The following is a 22244-nucleotide window of genomic DNA, read 5'->3' on the forward strand; positions in this document are numbered from 1 at the left end:
GCTTAATTCTCTGAGATGTGGGAGCAGTCCAGGGTTTGTATCCCAAGCCCGCGGGTTATTCATACAAAGCTCTGCTTTTGTTTTTGAGGGCCTACTGTGTGTCCGGCCCAATCCAGGCTGCCTTGTCATGGTGTGACCTGGAGCTCGTGTTCTCCTTGCCCCTGTTTCCTGCTCTGACCAGACCCTTGGGCCGGGGTGGGGATTCCTGCTCCTTCCTCCCTTTCTCCACAGCTTATCTCTTCCGTGCAGCACTGCCCTCTAATCCGGCTACCTTCTGGGCGTGGGAGCTGGTGCTTCCCCCAGGCCTGGTTCTGGGCACAGCTCAGGCTGCCTTCCCAGGATGGGTGGGGCCCCTTCCCAGAGGTCTGGCCATTGGGTCCCTGCTCTCAGGCCTGGCCAGACAGGGGCTGCAGCTATGGGTGCCCGTCCTATTAAAAGGTGCACCCCTGCCCCACCCTCAACCTTCCTCCATCGTGCGTCTGCCCACTGTGCCTCCGTGTACTCCCAACCTGCCTTTCAACTGGTCTCATTGGGGTTCAGAAAAATGGAACAGGAAATCAGCTGCAACCTGCAATGTGCACCACCCTCCCCCACCTCCCTACTCCCTGCATAAGGAGAAAGCAGCTAGGCCTCCCCCCACCACAAGTCTCCTCCTCCCCGAAAAGCAGGAACAGAGCCTGAGGGAAGGAAGCAGCCCTGGAAGCTCCAGCACCATCAGCTGCCCACTGGAAATATTTCATGAGCAAAGAAGAGAGCCGGTAAAAGGGGCACTAAAGGCCACGCCAGTGCCAGGGACAGGAGACAACAAGGTGCGAGGGTGGGGCAGCCCTGCTGTCCCATCCCCCACCTTACCTCTCTGCTTCCACTGGCCACCTGGTGGTTTCTTGAGCCCCATGAAGTCCTGCCTGCCACAGGACCTTTGCTCTTGTCATTCCTCTGCCTGCAGTGTCCTCACCTCAAACAGTACCATAGCTAGTTCTTTATCCTGTGTCTCACTGAAAATAGCACCTCCTCAGAGAGGCCTTCTGCAAGAACCATGGCTAGGGTAGCTCCCAGCTCTGCCTTCCATACTTTAGTTTTTCTGTAGCAGCAATCACTACTTGATATTCTGTTAGTTAATTGAATCTCTGTCTACTGTTGCTTTCTAATATTGGCTTCGCTAGGGCATGGATCGTTATCAGTGTTCCCACTGGGGCCTGGTGCATAGTAGTTGCTCAGTAAATGCTGAATAAATGGATAAAAGCCATGAGTTTGCATAGTCTGAGAACTTCATGTGTTCAATGTATATCCCCACAGAGCTTCTCCACACCAGGCAGTGGGGTGGCCTGTCATGGTCAGGGGCGCTGATGTGGCAGTGGCTTTGAACCTCAGAAGTCGTGCCCAAGGAGCGCAGATGAATGCGAAATAGTCCTGATTCAGTAGAAAACTGAAAATTCTGGGAAGTTCTAAGAGGGAAACTAGTGAGGGGCTGAATGACCACCTGATGTGGCATGGGAGTCGGGTGTCTATTTTTGACTAGGTGGTCAAGAAAGGCACAGTGTTTGGGGCTGATCACCGCCCTCCCCCACCCCCGCCTCTCAAATGATGAGAAGGTGGCAGCTCTGTAAGCTGTCAGGGGCGGGTGTTCAGGGTTGAGGAAGGGTGGGATGGCAGGGGTCAGGGATCTGAAAGGGGAGGGATCTGGGGCCAGGCCTTCCTCCCAGGCCCACCCAGCAGAGACAAAGGGGGTCTCACCTTCCTGGGGCGTGTGGCCAGGCAGGTCTCTCCCCCGCCGGAGGGACCACAGCTGTCCTGGCTTCCACTGCTCCCACCCTTGATTCCCATCTCCTACCTCCCTGTCCATGACCACTGGTGGCCTGTGTGTCCTGGAAGATAATGGTAGGGCTGAGCTCTGCCCAGGGCCCAACTCAGGTTGGGGACACCCCATCAGAATCCCAGAGATTCAGATTCTCCTTTGGGGAGACAGATCGGAGGAGGACACAGCAGAGACTGGTATGTATGAGGACACAGGCAGGTGACAAGCTGCAAGCAGGAGTGGAGCTGGCAGATGAAGGGCCCACTGTGTGTCACTGTGTCATGTGTGGGGTTCCTGTGTGCAGATGTGTATGTCTATCAGCAGATGTGTGTCATCAATGCATGTGTCTTTCTGTCTTGGTCTCTGTGTCTCACGGGAGGATCTGTTGAGAGAGAGTGTGTGTGTGTGTGTGTGTGTGTGTGTGTGTGTGTGTGTGTGTGTCCATGCCTTGGTCTCTGTGTCTCACGGGAGGATCTGTTGAGAGAGAGAGAGAGAAGAGAGAGTGTGTGTGTGTGTGTGTGTGTGTGTGTGTGTGTGTGACCATGTCTGTCCATCTCTGTGTGTGATGGCTGTTTCCCTGTATGATACTCCGTGGTGAATGTAGCTAATTCCCTGTGGAGGGCTGGTATCCGAATATATGACTCTGTGTGTGTGTTGTGGCCTTCAGAACCCCAGTGAGAAAACACCTGCCCTCACATTCTCTGGATCAGGGAGAGGCAGGGAGGGTGTGCAGGTGGGAACCCCGGAGTCACAGAGCTCCTTCTCTGAGTAGTTCTGCTCTTTATTGGTATTCATGTTAACAAAACTGAGTGTCACAGCTGAGAGCATTTCCTGAGCAGACGCTCAGCCAAGCCTGGCTGGAGCAGAGGCAATGGAGGCCAGTTGACCCCCTGAGACAGGGGCCCTGGGGCCTGAGGCCTGGGTCTTCCACCTGGGATCCCTGAATGGGGAAGGGGCGGAGAGGAAGCAAGTTAGACCCCTCAAGAACCTAGCGTTCTTCCCCATTCCTCCTAGGAGGGCTTCTGCCCATTCTCCCCCCTGGAGAAACTGAGGCAGCAGAGGCTTGGCTGGGTGAGGAAGGGCTTACCCATCCTGAGCTGTGCCTTGGTGGGGGCCCAGGGATACCCCGCATCTGCCACATAGCCTCTTGGGCTGGATATTTTTCCTGGGCACCAGCCAGCAGCTGGAGCACCGGGTGCCATATTTCTTATACCTGGAATAGGGGTACAAGAAACCAACATCAGGATGCAGGAGGGGCCCAGAAACCGCCACAAAGGAACCACTTCCCAGAATCCCAAGTTGGGATGATTTGGGCCCCCCTCTCCAAACCCCACTCCATCCTCCATTCTGAGGACCTGATACCACAGGCATTGCAGAGAGGAGTCCCATCTTCCGCATCTCTCCAAAGTGGGGTCCTCTGGGTCTTACAGGAAGCACAGCGCCGGGGCCCTGAAGAGGCAGAGGTCAAAGGGTAGAGGTCAGAGACCAAGAGTCCGAGCTTAGGGGGCCTGTCTGGAGTAGGGCATTTTGTGGGGGTCTCTGTGAAGTTCCCCACCCCTGGGCTCTGGGCCAGCTCTGGGTGTTGCCAGATCTAAGACAGAGGGGAAGCCAGGAAGGGAGACAGATGGTACAGCTCGGCAGAGGAGGAATCTGGAGGTGGGGTGACTCAGCCCGACTGGAGCGGGGAGCTGTGACTCCTGGATGGGTCTAAATGGGGAAGGAGGATGGGAGAAAGACAGGGAAGACAGGAAATTGCCCCCACCCCCAACACTTACTGCTCTCAGGCATCCGGGACTCACCCAGAGCCTCACTGCCTCTGGAGCTGGCCTCAGGGCCCCCGGCAGGGACTGCAGGGGGCCCTGGAGAGCTGCTGCTGCAGGCCAGGCTGGGAAGTAGACAAGTCGTCAGCATGTGTCCCATGCCGGGCAGCTCCCCAAAATGAGATTTACTATTAAGGTAACAGGCATTCCCTGGGGAAATATCTGATGTCTGAAAGGCCTGGCTTTGCCCCTCACTGCTCAAAAGAACAAGGATTATCATTTGGAGAGGTGAGAAGCCTGGGGCCAGCCTAACAGCTTCAAATCCCATTTCTCCTATGTCCTCTCTGTGTGACCCTGAACAAGTGAATCTGTCCTCTAGGCCTCAGTTTCCACATCTGTAACATGGGCTTCACAGAGCTCCAGTGAGCCCACATACACCAAGTGCTACCTGTTACCTCTTATTGTTGTTGTTCCTGATAAACCGTAGCCATTATCATTATTGGAAAAACTGAACAGCAGCAGCCCTCAGGATGGTCAGGCCCTTCTTATAAAAAGGACTTGGGTTTAGACCTGGACATGAGTGGCTTACAGCTGCGGGGCTGGGACTGGCACCAGTCTGATGTCTTGCCCAGAGACTGGGTCATTTGTAAAGCAGGGCTGGTGCAGGAGTCCAGGAGCAGATGCGTGGAAGCCCCTGCCCCCACCATTATCATAAATACTCGCACGAAGGGCCCAGTCCTGGGCCGCCCCCTACCTGTAGCTGTGTATGATCTGTAGGCTGGAATCCGGATTTATCTGAAACTTCAGAGTCACCCCCTCGAACTGGGGATCCACTTTCTCAGCACCCTGCTGGGGGTTCGACTGCTTCCGGGGCCTCCTCTGGGCTGGGGGAGCCTCCCAGGACCCCAGGCTGTGGCGTTGCTGGCTGATTGGGATCAGCATGTTTCTGGCATCCTGGGCCAGGGGTAGGGGTCGCAGAGTCCCCAGGGCCTTCAGCTCCCAGCAGGGCCCCAGGGCCTGGGTGTCCCTCCAGTTGGGGGGGCCCTCTGCCGTCTCTTGGAGGAAGCTCAGGCCAGTGACTGAGTCCTGGCATGCAGACCAGAAGGACCTGGGGACAAGGGGTCGTATGACCTCACCTTCCCTCAGTAGTACCTATATAAGCCTCAAAGACGTGGGCTGAGGGAGATTGTGGCCTCTGACCCCCATGTGACCCAAAGTATCCTTGGGGACTAGAACCTCTCTTTTGTAAATACCAGTAACTAACATTGTGACCCCTGGGTAACCCCAGGAGCCCGAGGTCTTGGTGCTTTGACCACTGGATGGGTCAGGTTCCGGGAAGGGGCTTCTCATTAACGCACCTGCCACTTGGTCTGCCGCATCCTGGGGTCCTTGGTGCCTGCTGGACAGGGGAGTCTGGGGGCAGCTTGGGGTCCAGACGGGGCTGTGCCAGCAGCCCTCGCAGCTTCAAGAAGTCCGGGGCAGGATCGGCCTCCATCGAACTCCAGCTCGCCCCCACTTCCCAAATCAAGCCCGTCCTTGTTCCTGCCCCGGGGGCCACCCAAACAGCCGCACCTGTAGGGGGCGGTACCCGCCGGTCAGGCGCTCCAGGCAGAGGGCGCAACGTACCCCACCTGAGCAGGTGAGGCGGGGCCTGCAGGGCCCCACACCCCGGGCAGGCGATGCCAGGTGCCCACTTCCACACGCCCACCCTCGGGCCTGCACACCCCTCTTCTCAGGTGGCTTGCACACCTCTCGCCGCCAAGGGCGGCCTAGGCCCCTCCGAATCCCTCCGCGGCTTCTGGGGCGGGGCGTTGCACGCTAACCCACGTGGGCTCTCAGACTCGTAGGCCTTCTTCAGGCACGGGTTTACAGGCCTCCGCCACAGTTCCCCACGGGCCCCATCACTGCCGTGGAAGGGGAGAGCTGGGAGTCTAGTAGATACAGTGTAGACCCTGTGGTCGGGCCTCCCCCGCCCCCACAAGAACACAAAAGTCCTGGAAGTCTGTGAAACAGTTTTATTGTCACTCCAACTCAATTCCACCCATCTACACTCCCACCCTCAGGAGTTTGGGGGCAGTCACCCCAGCAGGGGCCCTGTCCGCCACCAGAGCCTGGCCATGGGGTCTCTCTGAAGCAAGGGCTTTGTTTGGTCTTCTGGATGCTTCTGACATGTCTCTCCGGCCTGTCCAAGCTCTGGGCTGGGCTGGCAACTTAGCTCTTCCTCCAGTCCTGGTGCTGGGGCCATGGGTATCTGGGACCATGGGGGTCCAACTGCCCGTGTCAGTGGGGCTTGGGCACATGGCCGTCCACGTAGAAGTTCCTGGTGATCTTGGGGAGGGTGAATTCAGCTCCTTCCAGCTCAGGCGTGAGCACAATCTGGCAGCCCAGCCTGGAGTTCTCCTGGAGGAGGGGGGCCATGTCCAGCATGTCGTCCTCCCTGGGGCAAGGAGGGCAGCAGTTAGCAGTGGGCACACTGGTCCAGCTGTTAAGGGCACAGAGGGCAGGAAGGAGGCACCTCTCAGGCTGTTGGTTTGGGAAGGGGTGGCAGCAGGCTGAGTCTGGGGGAGCAATCAGAAGAGCAGTAGCCCTGCCAGCAGCTGGAGGGGGGAGAAGAGCTGGGGTTGCCCAGGGGACAACGAAAATGCAGAGGCTCAGCGGCCAAACTCTGCAACCTAGAGCTGGGAGGGGCCGCTCTGCTCACCTTTCATCAGGAGGAGGCAGAAGGTCCAGGTGGTCCTCACTTACGTAGACGTGGCAGGTGGAGCAGGCCAGGGAGGCTTCACAGGCCCCTGGGGGCAACAAGTGAGGGAATGCCGGTGAGGGGCACAGTCAGGCAGGTGCCATTTGGTGAAAGACGTTAAGGAGAAGCCCTTTGTTTCTCCCTGCTGCCCCCACCTTTCCCTCCCTGGCCTGCACACCCTCCCTGTCATTTACTCAGCTACCTGTTCCTGAGCTGTGTCTGGGTTTTGCAAGGGGATGTTCAGGATGTCCTGTTTCCCAAGACTCCCCAGTAGGCTGAGGACCAGGCTAGGTGCTTGGAACCACTGAGTGTAGATTTGACTTTGGTGTAGCTCAGAGGTGAAAGACCCGGCAGGATCCCTGGAGTCTGGGGGGCTTTGCTGAAACCCTGTCACTGTGCTGGGCAGATGTGTTCCCTTTTCCCTGTTGCTCCTGAAGGAAGTACAGGCTCATCTGGTGTGGCAGAAAAAGGGTCAAGGAATAAGAGTTGACAGATGCAGAAGGTGGGGTTTTATGCTTGCCCCTGCATATATTCTCGACTTTTGGATTGATCCCCAATTACTGTGCTTGGGAATAATGTCCCCCCCACCCCCCAGCCTAAAACCCTCCAAAGGGTTTTCACGGCAGCATAAAATCCAAATTCTGTCACTCAGTCCTTGAGAGTCTCCCACCTCTCCCCAACTCATTCCACTTCAGTCACACTGGCTCCCTTGCTCAACTCCAACACACTAAGTTCATCCCCACCACAGGACCTTTACACTTGCTGTACTCTTGGTCTGGAATACTCTTCCCTCCACTTTCTCCATGGCTAGATCCTTTTTGTCTTCCATGACTCAACTGTGCCCCAGATCCCCCACTTCTTGTTTCTTATCATCCCCACCTCCTCGAATGATTAAATCGGGTCCCCTGTTACATTCAACCAACAAATAACCCTGTATATTTTTTTCAGACCACCCTGCCCACTTGTTCACTATATGATTACATGTCTATGTGGGAATATTGTCCCTAATATATTGAAATTAGTGCTAAATGACAGGGACCTAATCTGTTTTGTGTATCACTACCTGGCAAACAGTAGGTATGCAGTATTCACAGAAGAGCAGCACTAAGGTTAGTGGCTAAAACACGCTGGGTTTGAATCTAGTTTTGACATTTACTTGAACTTGGGCCTGGTCTACTTAACCTGGGACTCAGTCTCCTCATCTATAAAATGAGATAACAATATCCTCTATGGCATAAAGTTGTCATTGAAGACTCAACCTGTTAATGTGTATTTAACACACTTCAAGTAAAGACCACTGTTTCTTTCCTTCAACAAATACTGATAATAACACCTGTTACATCTAAATAGCCACACACGTAACTGATAAGTATGAATAAGGTAAACAGGGTGTCTCATCTCATCCTGGGGAGAGATGACAAAAAGGAAAGAAAACTGTAAGACGTACCAGGAAGACAATAGAACGCCCTGATATGGTGGAGTGCCTGGGCACAGGGACTTAAGCTGGGCTGAGAAAGATGATGTTTATGTTGAGACTGGAAGGATGCAAAGAAGCTAGAAGATGGGGTGGGAAAGCCATTCAGATGGGAACAGCAAGTGCAAAGGCCCTGAGGCAGGGATAAACTTGGCAGTTTGAGGAACAGCAAGATAGCCAGTGTGACTGGGCTCTAAAGGAAGGAGGGAAAGAATGCAAACTCCCAGAGGGCAGTTCTAGAACCTCTAGTAAATGATCTATAATTGCTGAAAGAATGAAGGTTAAGAGCTGGCCAGGGGATGAGATCAGTGGTGAGGAGTCTGGATTTTAACCATGTCTGGTGGGCAGCCATGTTAGGGTTAAGTAGTGTAGAGACTTATCTGATGTGTGGGTTTTGTTTTAACGAATCAAGAGGACCTCCCCAATTCCCTGTGCCCGGCTCCCACCTTCCAGGTCCACCCCATGGCGCTGGGCCAGGTGTAGAACATTGTCCCCAACTCTGCCGCTCACCGGAATCCGCTGGCCTGACCGGTCTACAAACACCACGTTCACCCTGAGGACAGATGGGGGTGCGGATGCCGAAATGGACGATGGGCCCGGGGCCCTGGTGGAATCTAGGGTTAGGAAGGTGGGGTTGAGGCTTGATGGATAGGGGAGTAGGGCAACGCAGAACGGGGAACCTGGGACGGGGAATGCAGGAGACTCGTGGGATGAGGGGCGGGGTACTTGGGCCCCCACACTCACACGTCCCCGGGCCGCTCGGGACCACCGGCTTCCTCCTCCCGCGCTGGGCTCGAGCCTAGAAAACGGTTGGGTGAGCGGTCGCTCCCCGCCCTAAGTCCGACAGGTTAACACCGACCCCCCTTAAGGCGCCCCAGGTACCTGTCACCCGGAATTTCCTGACTGTCGCCGGCGCTGCCACCTCCCCCGTCCCCCAAAAGGCCCCAGGGCGGCTCCACCAGGCACCCCTGGCTGCCCGCAGGAGGAACCCCGCATTCACGCCGCCCCGCGACACGGAAGCGGCCATGACAGACGTCACGTGACCCGCGAGCTAGACATGCTCAGTGGAGGACAGGAAGGCGAAGGGCCCGTAATTACCCAAATAAAAGTGCGGGTATTTGCAGAGCAGCCGAGGGGGGAGCGCAGCAAGACCTACGGGGCCATCCCAACCTCCCACCCAGGCCATCTGTCCCAAGAACCAGGCAGCTCTGCTTTTTTTAAAACCATTTACTTAACAAACTTTAATTCAGCAAAGGTCTGTGTGAGAAGGTTGGGGAGAGGACACCCCCCTGGAGTGAATATGGAACCCCCCAGAATCAGGGAAGGGAAGCTGGTGGCTCAGCTGGCCAGGGGCAGGGCCTAGGGTCAGCTCAGGCTGACAGGTCCTGCTGGTGCACAGGGGCAGAACTTCCTGCATGGAGTTGATGGATTCTGGCGCTGGAACAAAGGGAGGCCAGGAGGCCAGCTCCAGAAGACATGGCTGGGGGGATGGAGAACTGGTGCTTATATTCAACACTGTGGGGAGAGAGCAGAGGCTGAGTGAGATGCACAATACCCAACTCCCAGAACAGTGGGACAGCAGGGGGACTGGTCTAAGCCAGCAGAGAAAGCCTATCTCTGCACCTAGACCTGGGCAGGGTGATGGTGGAGTTGGTTTGCCAAGACCAAGCTTTGGCCTTCTGCTGTCACCAGGGTGGGGACCCTGGGTGAAGGGCCCATTAATCCCCAAGCCAGAGCCATTTGGTCCTGAGTCAAGCTTCCAGAGCTCGGCATCTGAGAGGCTCTGGCCAGTGGGGCCTGGGGCCTGGCTTTAAGGCATCAGGAAGTGAGGGGATTATGGCAGGGAGCCAGGGACCCGGAGCTGGAGTACAGGCCAGGGTGGGAAGGGACAGCCATGCCTGCAGCAGACATGGGAAGACAGGACTTGAGCCATTTCAACCCAAAAAGTGTGGAATGGAGGCCCAGATATACTGGACCTTGGAATCAGAGCTGGGGGTCATCCTGGATCATTTAAAAAATAATAAAAATTAGAAAAGGGAACAAGTCAATTGTCAAAGTTAAAAAAGGGGGACAGTCTCTGATCTTCACGGGAGGTCAAGGAAACCTCGAAGGCACTCCAAAGGCCAGGATACAGGAGTGAGGAGGCAGGAGAGGGCTCCTACAGACGGACACAGGTGAGGGGAGAGAGAGCAGGCCGGGCCCTTCTCTTAAGGCTGCAGGGTTTCCATGCTGCCGGGAGCAGGCCAGAGGAGCAGAGTGGCCCCCCAATGCCCCACACTCCTTGGGCTCCTGGGGCTCCGGCTGGTTGGTCAGCAAAGTCTTTCAGATTTTTCTATTACCAAAAGGGGAAAAAACACAAAAACACAAAACACCAGAACACCCAAAAGCAATTTGGTGCAGGCCCTTGAGCATCTCTGGCACTGGCCCCTTAGAAAATCCTCTTGCGCTTTAGGTAGGAATCTGCGTAGTGGCCACCAAGGCCCTGGGAGTGCTGGCCCACGTAGCTGCCTTCTGGGCTGGGTTCGGGTGAGGGCAGCAGGTGGGCAAAGCTGCGTTTCTGGCCACCCAGTGGGGTCTGGAGACAGAGGGGCGGGGGCAGCAGGTCAGGGGCCACCCAGGGGCCACTGCTCCCAGCCCAGCATGTCCCCGCCCCCTGCCCATACCTTCAGCAGGTGGCTGTGGCCGTTGGGTCCAGGGCTGAGGCCCAGGAGCCCTTCTCCGGAGCCCAGTGGAGAGGAGCCAACCACCTGGGGGAAAGGAAAGGAAGATAGGATGCGAGAGGAAGCAGCCCGAGCAAAGGTGAGGGGTTTCAGGTTCAAACCCTGCCTCTGCCACTCCAGATTACTCGTGGAAGATTACTTCCTTTCTCTAAGCCTCGGTTTCTTCATCTGTCAACTGGGGCTAATACCACCCACACCCTGGGTTGCTGGGAGGGGGAGAGAAGAGGTGGGAAGGCGGTGTGGTAAGTACTAGGTGTGACACCCCAGTGTGGAGAGGATGGTGTTTCAGCTCAGCCCTGAGCAAAGCCGATCCCTGCCAGCACCCCAGACTTGGCCTAGGCACGCAGGGTCGCAGAGGCTCTCCCTGGGCACCCATCCTTGGCCTGTGGGAGCTCCTCACCTTAAGGTGGCTCTGCTTGAGGCCAGCCTGCAGGCCGCTGGTGAAGTAGGAAGTGGGTGAGCCTGAATAGAAGTGGGAGAGGGACCCACCGCTGCCCCCACCACTCCGTTCGCCAAAGCCACTGGGTGGGGGTGACATCTGCAGAGAGGGAGCTGGCTGAGCGAGGCCGACGACTGTGGCACCCACCCCTTTTGTAGACCTCCCCAAATGACTCCGAGGTTTGTTGTGTGACCAGCTTTGGTCAACAGGACAGCACAGCATGACGATGCCAACAGGGGTGCCTGCCATCCCAGGAGAGGCCCCCTCACCAGCCTACTGACCACCAGACTTATGAGTTAGGCTGTTGGGGACCACTGAGCCCCAGCTGTGCAGCCAGGTAACTGCAGAGAACTGCCCACCCACCACTCCGAAGAATGGGGAGAAATAGTAAAACGTGTGCTGTTCTAATCCACAAAGTGGTAGGACTGCTTGTTATATAGCAAAAGCTAGCGATGCACCCAGGCAGTGAGGCAGCCAGAAGGCCCTTACTCTGTGCCGGCTGGGTCCGTGAGGCCCAAGGGCTGGCTCCCGTGACTGGGAGAGGAGCCGCTGAGGTCCCATGTCCTGAAGGAAAGGGGAGAAGCACACTGCATTGGGGTCTGCACCAACCTAGCTGAACCCCACAGCACAGCCGTCATCAGGGAAGCCGGGGGCTCTAGTAGAGGGCCAACTTGGCCTGTGAGCGGGGCAGCCAGCATGAGACAGCATCAGCATGTGTGCCCAGCCCCCGGAGACGCCTGCTATGAAGGAGGGTGGCCCCAGCAGGGCCAGGTGTTTGGAGTTTTCAGGGTCGGCTGGGCATGTGGACTGTGTGAGCTCTGGCAGTTTTCATACATGTTTTTTCTTCTTTTTTTAATCCCAGTGTGGGCCAAACACAACACAGGCGGCCTGCTGGCAACTGGTCTACAACATGATTGGGATAGAGACTGAGACAGGAATCACAGAGGGGAGAGAACAGACAGAAGCAGGGTGAGAAAGTCCAGGACTGGGGGATGGACAGACAGGAGGCAGGGTCTGCTGTGCAGAGACATGAGACCTAAGGGCAAGGACCGTGTCCGGCATGTTCCCATGTCCCTAGAGCTCAGCCTGACAGTACTAGAGAAGTATGGTTTGGAAATTATTTGCTCTCTGGGACAAGGGCGACAGCAGGTGGCCCTCAGTAGGCCTGACCACAGGGCAGCCATGTACTCACCGAGGGGAAATCGAAGCCATAGCTGTCGGGTAGCCCTGGTTCGGGGGGCAGACGGGCGCTGGCAAGGGGGCTGAGCAGGCGGGACTTGAGCTGGAAGGCTCTGCTGCCACCACCACCTCCAGGGGCTGGGGGGTCAGGCAGGGGGCCCTCAGCTGGGCGGCGGCTTCTCCCGGAGCCTCCCCAGCCCCGGACCTCCTTACCCGCCAGGTTGCTGGCTGGGAGCAGGCTGTGCAGGTTCAGGTAGGGATTCAGGGGTATCCGGAAGTCCTTGGGGGGCTCCCCTAGCAGCGATACCTGTGGCAGAAGGGCCAGATTTGAGAGGGCCCCTGCTAAGGGAGACTACGCAGGGCAGGAGGCTGGAATGGTGCTGGGTACTGGGCGGGGCCTTACCCCACTGGGTGTTGGCAGAGGCCCACTGTCCTTCTGGAGGCCTCTGAGGCTGGGGCCTCGGAGCCCCACAGGGGCAGGGGGTGGAGTGAGCCGGGCGGCTGGGGGACCCAGGCCCATTGCTTCCCGGTCACCACCGGAGGGGCCAAGCAATGGCGGCAGCAGGGGTGGTGGCTTCCCTCGCGGGGGGGGCAGCTCCGGGGGCAGACCCCCGCCTACAGAGAGAATGTGGGCTTCAGCAGCCTGGCCATAGGATCCTCCTCCTGAGACCCTAGAGCTTCTGCTTGGAGGCGGTGCCAACTGACAGACAAGGACACTGAGACCCAGAAATGAGGTCATTTGCCCAAGGCCATGCAGCTAGGAGTCTCCCAGGCTCAGTGAGGAAAGGGGCTTGGGCAGGGTTAGAGGAGGAGGCCCAGAGATGTGGGGATGGCCGCGGTCTGTATCTGTTACCTGCACACAGCTCCCCAAGGAGGGGGTTGGCGGGCTGGGCCCCAGGCTGGAGGGTGCCCAGAGGAGAGTCTCCCAGGATCCCAGGCTTCTGGAGACAGAGCACAGTCAGCTGGAGATGGGGGCGGTGTAGCCTGGGCAGCAGACAGGTGTCACCCAGTCACGGTGGTCCCAGTGCCCAGCACAGCCAGTCCCAAGCAGACATGACCAAGGGCCTCCTGTGTGCCAGGAAGGCCCTAAGGAGACCAGGGGAACACAGGCCATACACTCCGCGTGTCAGGGCCTGTCATCGCCATGCTGCCAGTCACTGTGAGACAGACACATGGTGACAGTCGTTCTTAGGCACATTGCACTGTCCCCCACACACACTGCAGCACTGATGGTAGACACAGTGTGTGACAGCCACGCATAGATTCAGTCACTTGTGGCCACACAAAGACCCAAGCCCACAATTCTGTCAGTCTCCATCAGACACAGCCAGGCCACTGACTTGCCCCAGTGAACCACACTAGCCAGGGCAAAGCGTGTGTCTTTGTGTCGCATGTTTACACTGTGCGTGTGCTTCAGTTGTCCGTATGTGTTGGCAGGGTGGTGAGAGGCCACTCTACTCCCCCATGAGGCCTGGACTTTCACCCCCAGACTGAGTGACTTCCTGAGTCCTAAGCACCTGGGACAAGACAGGCTCAGGACTGAGTCCCAGGGACATGGCCAGATAACCCAGCTGGTGGCGAGCCCCTGGCAGGCGTGACTGGGGCTTAGGATGGACATTCAAGGGGGTGTGGAGGTGGGTGATGAGGGAGCCTGGGGGCCCGCGGGCAGCCTTACCTTCTGACTCTGGGTCTGCAGGGCGAGCTGCAGCAGCGCCGTGGACAAGGCGGGCCCACTGAGTAGCGGCATGGCTGGGGGGGCGCCCAGCAGGCCTGGGGGAAGACCCAGCAAATGGGCGGTACACCCTGGATGGAAGCCTCTTCCCCAGTAAGCACAGCCCTGGCCTGCAGCTCCCAGAAGGCAAGTGACATGCCTGAAGGAAGGGCTGGGCAGGGGAGTCTGCCCCAGCGAGGAATGACCCCTCCTTCTACCCCGCCTTCACTGCAGGCTGCTCTGCTCCAGTGCGAGGGACTCAAGGCACCAGCTCCCTCTGGCTACTGCCACTCTCATCCCGGCCCCTGTCCGTGGGCACATTACTTGGAGTTTAGATGGGAAAACAGTCTCGGGGAGGTGCCCGGTCTTACCTTGCTTGCCCCCTGCGTTGCTGTGGAGCAGGGGGTTGAGCAGCAGCTGGAGAGAGGCAGAAGGCCCCAGGTTGTTGAGCAGCTGCAGGATGTTAGGCTCAGGCAGGAGTCCTTTGCCTCGATTGAGTGCCTGGGGAAAGGAACGGGGTGGCTCAGAGCCCCGCCCGGCCCTAGTGATGGGGCCTCACCCCTCCCACTCACCCCCAGCAGGAGACCTCTGCCTCAGTTCGGGGCCTGAGAAGTGGACTGGGGCAGCTCAGAGCTTCCCCACCACCACCCAGCAGGGATGGGGCCTCGTCCCTCCTGCCCACGGATGCCCACCAGGGGCCCTGATGTTTGGAGGGATGAGAGTCTGGTCCCTGGCTCCCCCACCCCCCAGGGCATTCTTCGGGGTGCACACTCACGGTGGCCTGGGCGGCGATGAGTGCCGCTAGCATGCTGCGGCCAGGGGGCCCTGGGGCGCAGAAGGAGACACGCAGGTTGCTGCCCCCCAGGGCCAGGCCATCTGCCTGCTGCTGCGCCTCTTCTGCCATGGCCGCTGTCTCGTACTCTAGCACGGCGAAGCCTTTCAGTTGCCCATCCTGGCCATACGCCAGCTGTGGTGGGGGGAAGAGGCAGACATGAGCACCCAGTGGGGCATGACCGCCCTCACATGAAGTGACAACAGCGACCAGACTTGGGTCCTGATCATGACAGTGCCACCCAAGAAGGTGGATACCAAGCCTGGTAAGTCCTGAGCCCCATTCAGATGTTAGCTTCTGGAATCTTCCCCGTGGCCCTGGGAGGTTCCTTCCTACCCACTTTACAGAGGGGGCAATTGTGGCTCAGAGAGGTTAGCACACTGAAGGTCACACAGCTGGTGGGAGGGTGGAGCTCTTGAGCAGTCCATAGTCCAGTTCAGGTCAGGCTCCGTGGCCATGTGAGCCTGCCCAATTCAGGGAACAAACCTCTTGGTGTTCAGGGCATTGTGGGTGCCAGCACAGCGGATAATTGCTGGCATTGTGGGCACATGCTGTCCCAGGCAAGCTGGGCCCTGTGTGCCACAGGCCGAGTGCCACAAATGTGGTTTTCACTGCATCCCAGGGCCAGGTGCTGTCAGCACGGCCGCTCTGCAAACGAGGTAACAGGCTCAGAGAGGGCAGACCCTTGTCCAGGCCACAGAGCTGAAGCTGGGATCAGACAAGGCCAGGCTGATGCCCTTAAGGACAGTGGCCACCCTGGCATGGCAATATGTGTTGCAAGAGCCAGTGGCATCTTCTTGGTCCCGAATGACACACTGCATGGTTTGGGACCAACCTGACATCTGTTGGTAGGGGACAGACAGCACAGGGTCCATTTGATGGAATCTGGCACAGCCACAAAAGAAGTGAGAAAGCTCTCGTGTCTGAACATGGAAAGATGCCCAAATGAACTAAATGGAAAAACCAGACCAAAGCGGCCCGGGCCGTATCAGGTGAGGAGAGGGAGGACACAGGGACACATACACGCGTCTGAAATGTGTAACAAAACCTGTGGGAAGGAGATGACAAAGGTGCAGGCAAAGGTGCCGGGGGGCCAGAGAGAGCCCTCACGGCTGACCCTGCTGGACATGCCCCATTTCAGAACAGGGCAGGGCTGCCCATTCACAGAAGTAAATAAAGCAAAAGTGAACAAAAAAGGTTTTTATAACACCTGAGGTCCTGTGGCAGCTTTGTATCCATCTATAGCGTTCAAATATTTCTAACAACTCTATAATAAAATAAAACAAATCAGCTATATAAACTGCTTGCAAATAATCGGCAAAGCATGCCAGAGGGGTCGCTATGAGATTTCCATGACGTTCTCGTCCTGTGTTGAAAATAAATGCTCCCCACAGGACAACAAATGCCATGCTTGTCATCCGGCCTTCTGGGAAGGTGGGCCCTGGGGTCGGCGGCCTGACCTTGACTCCCAGCCCTCCTCTGACCAACAGGCCAATCCCTGGGCCTCAGCGCCCTCAGCTGTAAGAGTGCCGGACTGGACCCACCTGCAAGGCTGTAGGGATTCAGTAAGATGCTCAGTAGGGGTGCACTCCAGGCACAGCAGCAGGGGAGGTTCCTGGCCCGGGCGCCCACTGGGTGCCCAGGCAGGGTGAGCTCTGGCTCTCGGCCCACCTCCAGTGAGCACGTCACTTTCACTAATGGAAGGCCTGCGGGCAAGGCCTGCAGGCACACCTCCCAACACGCCCCTCACAGATGCCTAGACAGGGCAAAAGGCAACCAAGGCTGCACAGCTACTCAGCTGGGAGACTGAGGATCAAACCTCAACCTGCCTGACTCGAGACAGTTCTCCAGGATGCCCAGTGTTAAGTGGTCACAGTAACCCAACCACAAAGCACTGCCAGCTCACGTCACGATGGGGAGGTGGAGGCCAAGAGACAACCTGGAGCGGGTCATGGCCCTGCTGTGCTCAGTCTCCACACAAGATGATGTGACCACCAGACTAAGGCATCTGTGTGCTATGCCCTATCAAGGCCTGGCCCCCGCAGGCAGCAGCATGAATGCATGTGAAGTGATCAGGAGAGGGGTTCCCCAGGCCCCAGCACCCCAACCACATGAGGGGAGTGGTACCCACTCAAGGCCCCAGCATGGGGTCTGACCCCACATGGGCCTCCTCCTCCAGGCTGACCTGGGGCTCTTGAGCCAGGCTATGGCCTCTGACCCTGGCTCTATGACCCTGGACATGTCACTTGCCTTTTCTGCCTCAGTGTTCCCGCCTAAAACTGGTGATACCACTGGCCTCTCTGGCCTGTCTGAGGATGAAAGATGGCAGGTAACATGCTCGGAACCCAGTGAATGCTCCAAGAACATCTGCTGCCTTGGGGGCTTGCAGGCAAGACCGGAGATCTGGGGGATCTCTGAGAACTGGGACTGGCCTATTATCACCCCCTGAGCCTGTTATGGGGACAGGCACACACAGAAGTGCCTGACAAATGACTTAACTGAACAAGGGACTATTTTGTCAACCCAGTGCATGCCTTCGGAATCCCTTCTTACGGAGGGGGAAACCAAAGTTCAGGGAGCCAGTGACTTGCTTGGGGCCATAAAGCAGGGCCGAGATCCGGCCACACCCAACTTCTTGACCTCAAGGCTTATATGGTATGGAGCGTGGGCTCCACTGGAGTAGCTTCCTCGACACTTGAGGTCCAGTACGTGCTCATCAAAATACGATGTGTGCAGGGGTGAGGGGTGGGCAAGTCTTGCCACCAACTCCAGAGGCAGCCTCGCTTGCACTTTACGGGGAGACAGAGGCCAGGGGTGTTAAGCGAGTCACTGGAGGGTGTGCAGGACTCTAAGCCCCAGCCATCTGGCTCCTAGCTGGGCCGTCACCCACTGTTCCACATGGCCTCTCCAACAAGAACCCCATTCAAAAAGGCGCCGCCGCAGTTTTACTGCAAAGGGACTAAGAGACTAGGGAGGCCAGGTGGCTCCAAAGGGCCCCTCTGGGGTGCTTTGGCCTGGCATCTGCACCCCCAGGCCCCTGCCCCAGGCACAGGGCTCACCTGGCAGAAGGTGGGTGTGTGGACAGCTGAGAGCGCCTGGTGCAGGGCATCCACATCATTGAAGCCAGCTGGCAGGCGGTCGACACAGAGGCAGTGGGAGTGGAGCAGGGCAGGCGTCAGCTGCCCGGCGTCTGTCCAATGAACGTAGAGGGTGCGTGGGCCCAGCGGCTTGCCCAGCAGGTCCGACTTGGCGCGGGCAGCCGAGTCCTTCTTCATGTACTCGGCAAAGCCGTAGCCCTTGGAGTGGCCAGTGCGCTCACTGTAGACCAGGAAGCAGCGCTCCAAGCTGCCAAAGGGCCGCACCAGCTCCTCGAACTGCTGTTGTGTCAGGCTCGGGGGCAGGTTGGCCACACACAGCAGGGCGTCTGTGGGCTGCAGCTGCACCGACAGCTCGCGGTCCCGCAGGCGGCTCTGGTGGAAGGTGCTAATGGCTGCCTCGGCCTGCTCCCCATTCAACAGGGTCACAAAGGCTGCGGCAAGACAGGGCGTGGGGTCAGGGGGGGCTGCCCCCCAACGCCTTAAACCTCGTGTGACTCTGGCATACCAAACAACCAGGAAAGCTCATCCACTAGCCGACTGAAACACCTGCCAGCTTTGAGCAACTCCAGCAGCAGATGCCACCTGCTTGCCACCCTCACCCCGTTCACCCTCTGTGCACCCGGCTTGGCCCTGAGAACTGCGTGGGGAACCCTCGTGACACAGAGGGTAATGGTTAAGCATGTGGTCCCTGGAGCTGGGTTTCAGCTCCAGCCTCTGAGAGGCTTTGGGATTTCACTGTCCTCATATGTCAAATGGAAATAACTTACTCCTGACAACCACCATTTTGCCACAAGGAAATGGGACCACAGCCGTGGCCCCCTGCCCAAATGGAGGAGCCTGGACTTGAACCTGCCCTAGCGCCCCACTCTGTACTCTGCACCCCTTCCTCACCACCTGTCCAGACAACCAGCCCCTCTCATATCTGAGGCCCTGCCTGGCCCCGCCTGGTTTGCTCTCCACCCAGCAGCCACAGGGAGCTTTTCTAAACAACCATCAGATTGTGCCACACCCTTGCCCAGGGGCTTCCCCCTGCAGGGACCAGTGGAGCCTGCACGGCCTGGCAGACCACCTTCCCGTCTCTTGCCACTACTTTCTGGACCCCGCCAGGTGTGCTCGGCCTCAGGCCTCTGCACCTGCTTTTCCCTGAGCCGTGGAACACTGACCTACACCTTTTCACCTGGTTAACACTGACCCCCATTTAATGTGCCCATAAACATCATGTCCCCCAAGAAGAAGCCTCTGACCGTTCCTGTGTCAGACCCCAGCTCTGTACGCCTAGTATCCTCGAGCTTCTGATCCCATGAACATTTCACCTTCATGTGTGCAGTTGTTTGAATAACATCCTCCTCCCCAGACTAGACTATCTCTGTTTGCTTCACAGCTGTGTTGCCAGCACTTAGCACAAAGTAAGTGCTCACTAAACATTTGCTGGAAGACCATATGAAAGAAAGTGTCATTTAACCTCTGGATCCTCAATGCCTGGCACGTACACACACTAGGAGCTCAGCAAGTAGTTTTGGCCTGTTGCCCCTATCATTGTTTCCTAAGCACCTACTAGGTGCTAGGCACCCACACCTTTTTAGGTATTTTAATGTATTTCACTTCATGGCCAACCCAAGCAGGTCATGCCTACCTTGCTGGTGAGAAATAGAAGCTCGGGAAGGCAAACTTGCCTAGGGCCACACAGTGAGGATGGCCCAGAACTTGAACCCAGGTCCTTTGCCTCCAGGGCCCAAGATCCTAACCACCACCCTTACTTAGCCTGTCATGTAAGTCTCAAGGGGTCGCCTGATCTCAGCTCCTTCTCACCCATGTTACTGATTGTAAGCAAAGGCCCTGGAGGGTTTAAGGCTGGCATAATGCCTAGCAGGCAAAGACTCCCACTCAAAGCTTCCCACACATGGGGGTTGGGGGAACAAGGCTAATAAGGCCCGTCCCTATTCTCATGGAGCTGACCACTCAGGCAGGAAGCAAGTGGGTGAGTCAGCAACAACAGCCCAGGGTGGGGGAAGTGCTCAGAGCTCTGATGGCACCTGGTGGAAGAGGGAACAGCTCAAAACCTGGAGATGGCAAGGCTAGGGCACATCCTCGCAAGGTAGTGCCAGGAGGAACATCACAGGTTTTGAGAAGAATGAGTAGGGTTAGAACCAGGTTTGATCAGATTTGCAATCAGATTGGAGCTGGCTGCCTGGGGGAGGGCAAGCAGGGTCATAAAATCATGGAGGCAGAGAGGTCAGAGGGAGGCTGCCATTTCAGCAGAGACAGAGAGGGCATGGACCAGATGGAGGCCAAGAGAGTGGTGGGGCACCAATTGTTCTGGACAGCTTGAAGGTGAAGACCAGACAGGCCTGGGTGATTGGCTGGCTAGGGAGTGTGGTGTGTGCGGGGGTGGGGAGCCCAATGTCCAGGTATCTGGCTAGGCAGCCCAGAGGAAGATGGGCACCCAGGATGAGGGACAGATGTGGGCAACAGTCTGTCCTACAGTGGCCTAGAGGACAATGTTAGGCCCAAAGTTCAGGAGAGGAAATGCTGAACTAAAGCCCTCCCAGCTTCAGGGACTGTCACCTCCTGCTGCTAGCTCACGCCACAGCCCCACAAACCTGTCCCTTTGTATTTGTCCACAAAACAGTACTTGAGCTCATAGTCGCTGAGCAGATCGTGCACTTCCTGTGGAGACAGAAGCCAAAAGACAGGGAGTCACCAGCGGCTGAAGGGAGCAACCAGGTGCCACCTTCATGTGGACCAGCTATCAGGCAGGTCAATCACCATCCCCATTTTACAACTGAGGAAACTGAAGCTCAGGCCTCATGCTTTCAACCAATACAATGCTTATCAAGTCAAGTGGGTCTGAGTTCGAGGCTCAGCTCTGCTGTGCGCCCTTAGGGAAGTCATTTAACCTGTCTGAGCCTCAGTTGGCAAGACTGACACCTACCAACAACCCAACAAATTAGGTATTAACAAAACTATTTTGTAGATAAGGAAGTTGAAGCTCAGAGAGGTGAGAGAACCTGTCATGTGGTTGGTCAGGGCAGCGGTGGGAATGGCACCCAGGGGTACCTGACTGGGGATCCTGTGGACTTAAAAGGCCCACACTATGTGCCTCCCGATTCCCTGCTACTGACAGGGTTGGCCTTCTTGCAAGCCAGCTTCGGGGTGAGACTCTGGCGCCCATTTGTGCCACACACACTGTGCAACCAAGCAGGAGAGACAACGTGCTCCCAGCTGAGAAATGGAGGGACTAGGAGGAGGGGTAGCTCTAGAAACAAACCACAACACTTAGTGGAGTCTGCCCCAGGTCTGTCCCCAAGATATGCCCCTCCCAACACTCCTGGGACCCCACCAGTCACATGCCCACCTACAACCGAAGAGGCTCAGTGGCAGATGGGCTGGTGAGCTAGGGAGCAGGGATTCTCAGCAGCATGAAGAAAGAAACTATTCCACCCTGCCTCCCTGTGGAAGGGCAGGGCAAGCTAGATGCAACCTCCCCGGTCCAAAGAGCACTGGGAAGCCCTACCCTATGTAGGCCTCAAGAGAAGGGCACCCCTTGCCAGAAGATCAGGCAGGGGGGTGGGTTTGTCCACAGAACAATGGTCCCTTTTCTGGAAGGTCTGTGGGCAGGAGAAGCCATTTTTCCAAATTAATCCTGGAGCTTTGAGGGAAGAAAGACCTCCAAGAGCTGCTACAACTTCCCCATCTACCTCGCAGAAGAGTTAGTAATATTAAACGCGTGCTATGGAAAGGTATACTCTAGCCAACCCTCACAACTTCTGGATATGAGGTCCCACCATCCCATGGTAGAGGGGGTGAGGAAAAACAAAGCAGGGAGCCACTGGAGTCCCTATTTCCACAGTCCCAATCTAGCTGCCCAGTCACAATCCCTCAACGTAGCCAAAGCTGCCCACCCCCTTCCATACCCCGCCCCCTTTCAATCACTTGGCCTTATCCAAGCCTGTGGTCATCCCTTGCAACGTCTTCCCTCAGTCCAAAGTTGGTTTCTTCCTCCATTACCAGGCCCCCACATTTCGCTCTTGGTCTCTCCCGACCCTGCGTGGATCCCTCGGTTGGACTGTCCCGCCGACCACCCCCCGCGCACGCCAACCTTGGTGTCGCCCGCTTCCCCCGCGCACGCGCGCGGTGGTATTTCCCGCCACGCTCCCTCACCGACCCCCCCCCATACCTGGTTGGTCACGTCCCCCGGGAGGCCCCGGATCAGAATCTTGCGGCGGTTACGGAACTGACGCTCGGTGTGTCCCAGTCGCTTCCGGATCTCCTCTGGGTCTAGCAGCGGCAGCTCTTCCTCGGGCGCCCGGCGCTCGGTGGCATCGTCAGCTTCAACTTCGGCCCCAGCCTCCGGACTCAGCGGGGGCCGGTGAGGAACGGACACATCGGCCGCCATCTTGGGAAACCCGGCGCCTTCTGGGACCAGCGAGCCGGGGCGGAGCGGCATAGAGCGGCAACAAGGGCTCGTTCGCCGATTCGCCGGGAGAAGCCCCTCC

The 22244-nt window shown here is 57.4% G+C and overlaps 3 protein-coding genes across 7 annotated transcripts; all 3 read right to left on the reverse strand.

Annotated features, from left to right (window-relative positions):
- Nucleotides 1-2576: 2576 nt before the first annotated feature.
- Nucleotides 2577-5283, reverse strand: ZGLP1 (zinc finger GATA like protein 1). Its single transcript, XM_073219491.1, has 6 exons — nt 4914-5283; nt 4310-4663; nt 3571-3680; nt 3151-3307; nt 2883-3008; nt 2577-2735 (listed from the first exon to the last, which is right to left on the reverse strand). Exons 1-6 carry the CDS (start codon nt 5048-5050, stop codon nt 2639-2641), a joined length of 981 nt encoding a protein of 326 aa, XP_073075592.1. The 5' UTR covers nt 5051-5283; the 3' UTR covers nt 2577-2638.
- Nucleotides 5284-5556: 273 nt separating this feature from the next.
- Nucleotides 5557-8833, reverse strand: FDX2 (ferredoxin 2). 4 transcript variants are annotated; one of them, XM_037008404.2, is made up of 5 exons: nt 8652-8833; nt 8514-8568; nt 8216-8322; nt 6257-6344; nt 5557-6037 (listed from the first exon to the last, which is right to left on the reverse strand). In XM_037008404.2, exons 1-5 carry the CDS (start codon nt 8794-8796, stop codon nt 5836-5838), a joined length of 597 nt encoding a protein of 198 aa, XP_036864299.2. In that variant the 5' UTR covers nt 8797-8833; the 3' UTR covers nt 5557-5835. The 4 variants fall into 4 exon arrangements, with proteins under 4 accessions (XP_036864299.2, XP_073076291.1, XP_073076290.1 ...); XM_073220190.1 differs by having other exon boundaries at nt 5557-5992; nt 8280-8383; XM_073220189.1 differs by having other exon boundaries at nt 8280-8383.
- A 148-nt stretch (nt 8834-8981) lies between these two features.
- On the reverse strand, nt 8982-22154 carry RAVER1 (ribonucleoprotein, PTB binding 1). Of its 2 annotated transcripts, XM_017660368.3 has the most exons (14): nt 21926-22154; nt 20349-20415; nt 17710-18179; nt 14594-14785; nt 14190-14319; nt 13783-13877; nt 12961-13048; nt 12511-12722; nt 12321-12414; nt 12121-12245; nt 11418-11492; nt 10890-11027; nt 10433-10516; nt 8982-10344 (listed from the first exon to the last, which is right to left on the reverse strand). In XM_017660368.3, exons 1-14 carry the CDS (start codon nt 22142-22144, stop codon nt 10198-10200), a joined length of 2136 nt encoding a protein of 711 aa, XP_017515857.2. In that variant the 5' UTR covers nt 22145-22154; the 3' UTR covers nt 8982-10197. The 2 variants fall into 2 exon arrangements, with proteins under 2 accessions (XP_017515857.2, XP_017515856.2); XM_017660367.3 differs by having other exon boundaries at nt 12121-12414.
- Between the last annotated feature and the right edge of the window lie 90 nt (nt 22155-22244).

The sequence above is a fragment of the Manis javanica genome, chromosome 13, assembly GCF_040802235.1.
Source record: "Manis javanica isolate MJ-LG chromosome 13, MJ_LKY, whole genome shotgun sequence".
Classification (NCBI taxonomy): Eukaryota; Metazoa; Chordata; class Mammalia; order Pholidota; family Manidae; genus Manis; species Manis javanica.

What these genes read in the sequence shown, in the direction of transcription:
- ZGLP1 (XM_073219491.1), bottom strand. Translation starts at nt 5,050, where the DNA reads ATGGAGGCCGATCCTGCCCCGGACTTCTTGAAGCTGCGAGGGCTGCTG. An exon ending in TGCGGCAGACCAAGTGGCAG is followed by an intron (nt 4,664 to 4,913) that starts GTGCGTTAATGA and finishes CCTTGTCCCCAG; the next exon opens with GTCCTTCTGGTCTGCATGCC. An exon ending in GTCCCGGATGCCTGAGAGCA is followed by an intron (nt 3,308 to 3,570) that starts GTAAGTGTTGGG and finishes GCCCTACTCCAG; the next exon opens with ACAGGCCCCCTAAGCTCGGA.
- FDX2 (XM_037008404.2), bottom strand. Translation starts at nt 8,796, where the DNA reads ATGGCCGCTTCCGTGTCGCGGGGCGGCGTGAATGCGGGGTTCCTCCTG. An exon ending in CCATGGGGTGGACCTGGAAG is followed by an intron (nt 6,345 to 8,215) that starts GTGGGAGCCGGG and finishes TGTTGCCCCCAG; the next exon opens with GGGCCTGTGAAGCCTCCCTG. An exon ending in CTGCCTCCTCCTGATGAAAG is followed by an intron (nt 6,038 to 6,256) that starts GTGAGCAGAGCG and finishes TGCCCTTAACAG; the next exon opens with CTGGACCAGTGTGCCCACTG.
- RAVER1 (XM_017660367.3), bottom strand. Translation starts at nt 22,144, where the DNA reads ATGGCGGCCGATGTGTCCGTTCCTCACCGGCCCCCGCTGAGTCCGGAG. An exon ending in TCATCGCCGCCCAGGCCACC is followed by an intron (nt 14,320 to 14,593) that starts GTGAGTGTGCAC and finishes TCCTTTCCCCAG; the next exon opens with GCACTCAATCGAGGCAAAGG. An exon ending in GCCACAGCCACCTGCTGAAG is followed by an intron (nt 10,345 to 10,432) that starts GTATGGGCAGGG and finishes CTCTGTCTCCAG; the next exon opens with ACCCCACTGGGTGGCCAGAA.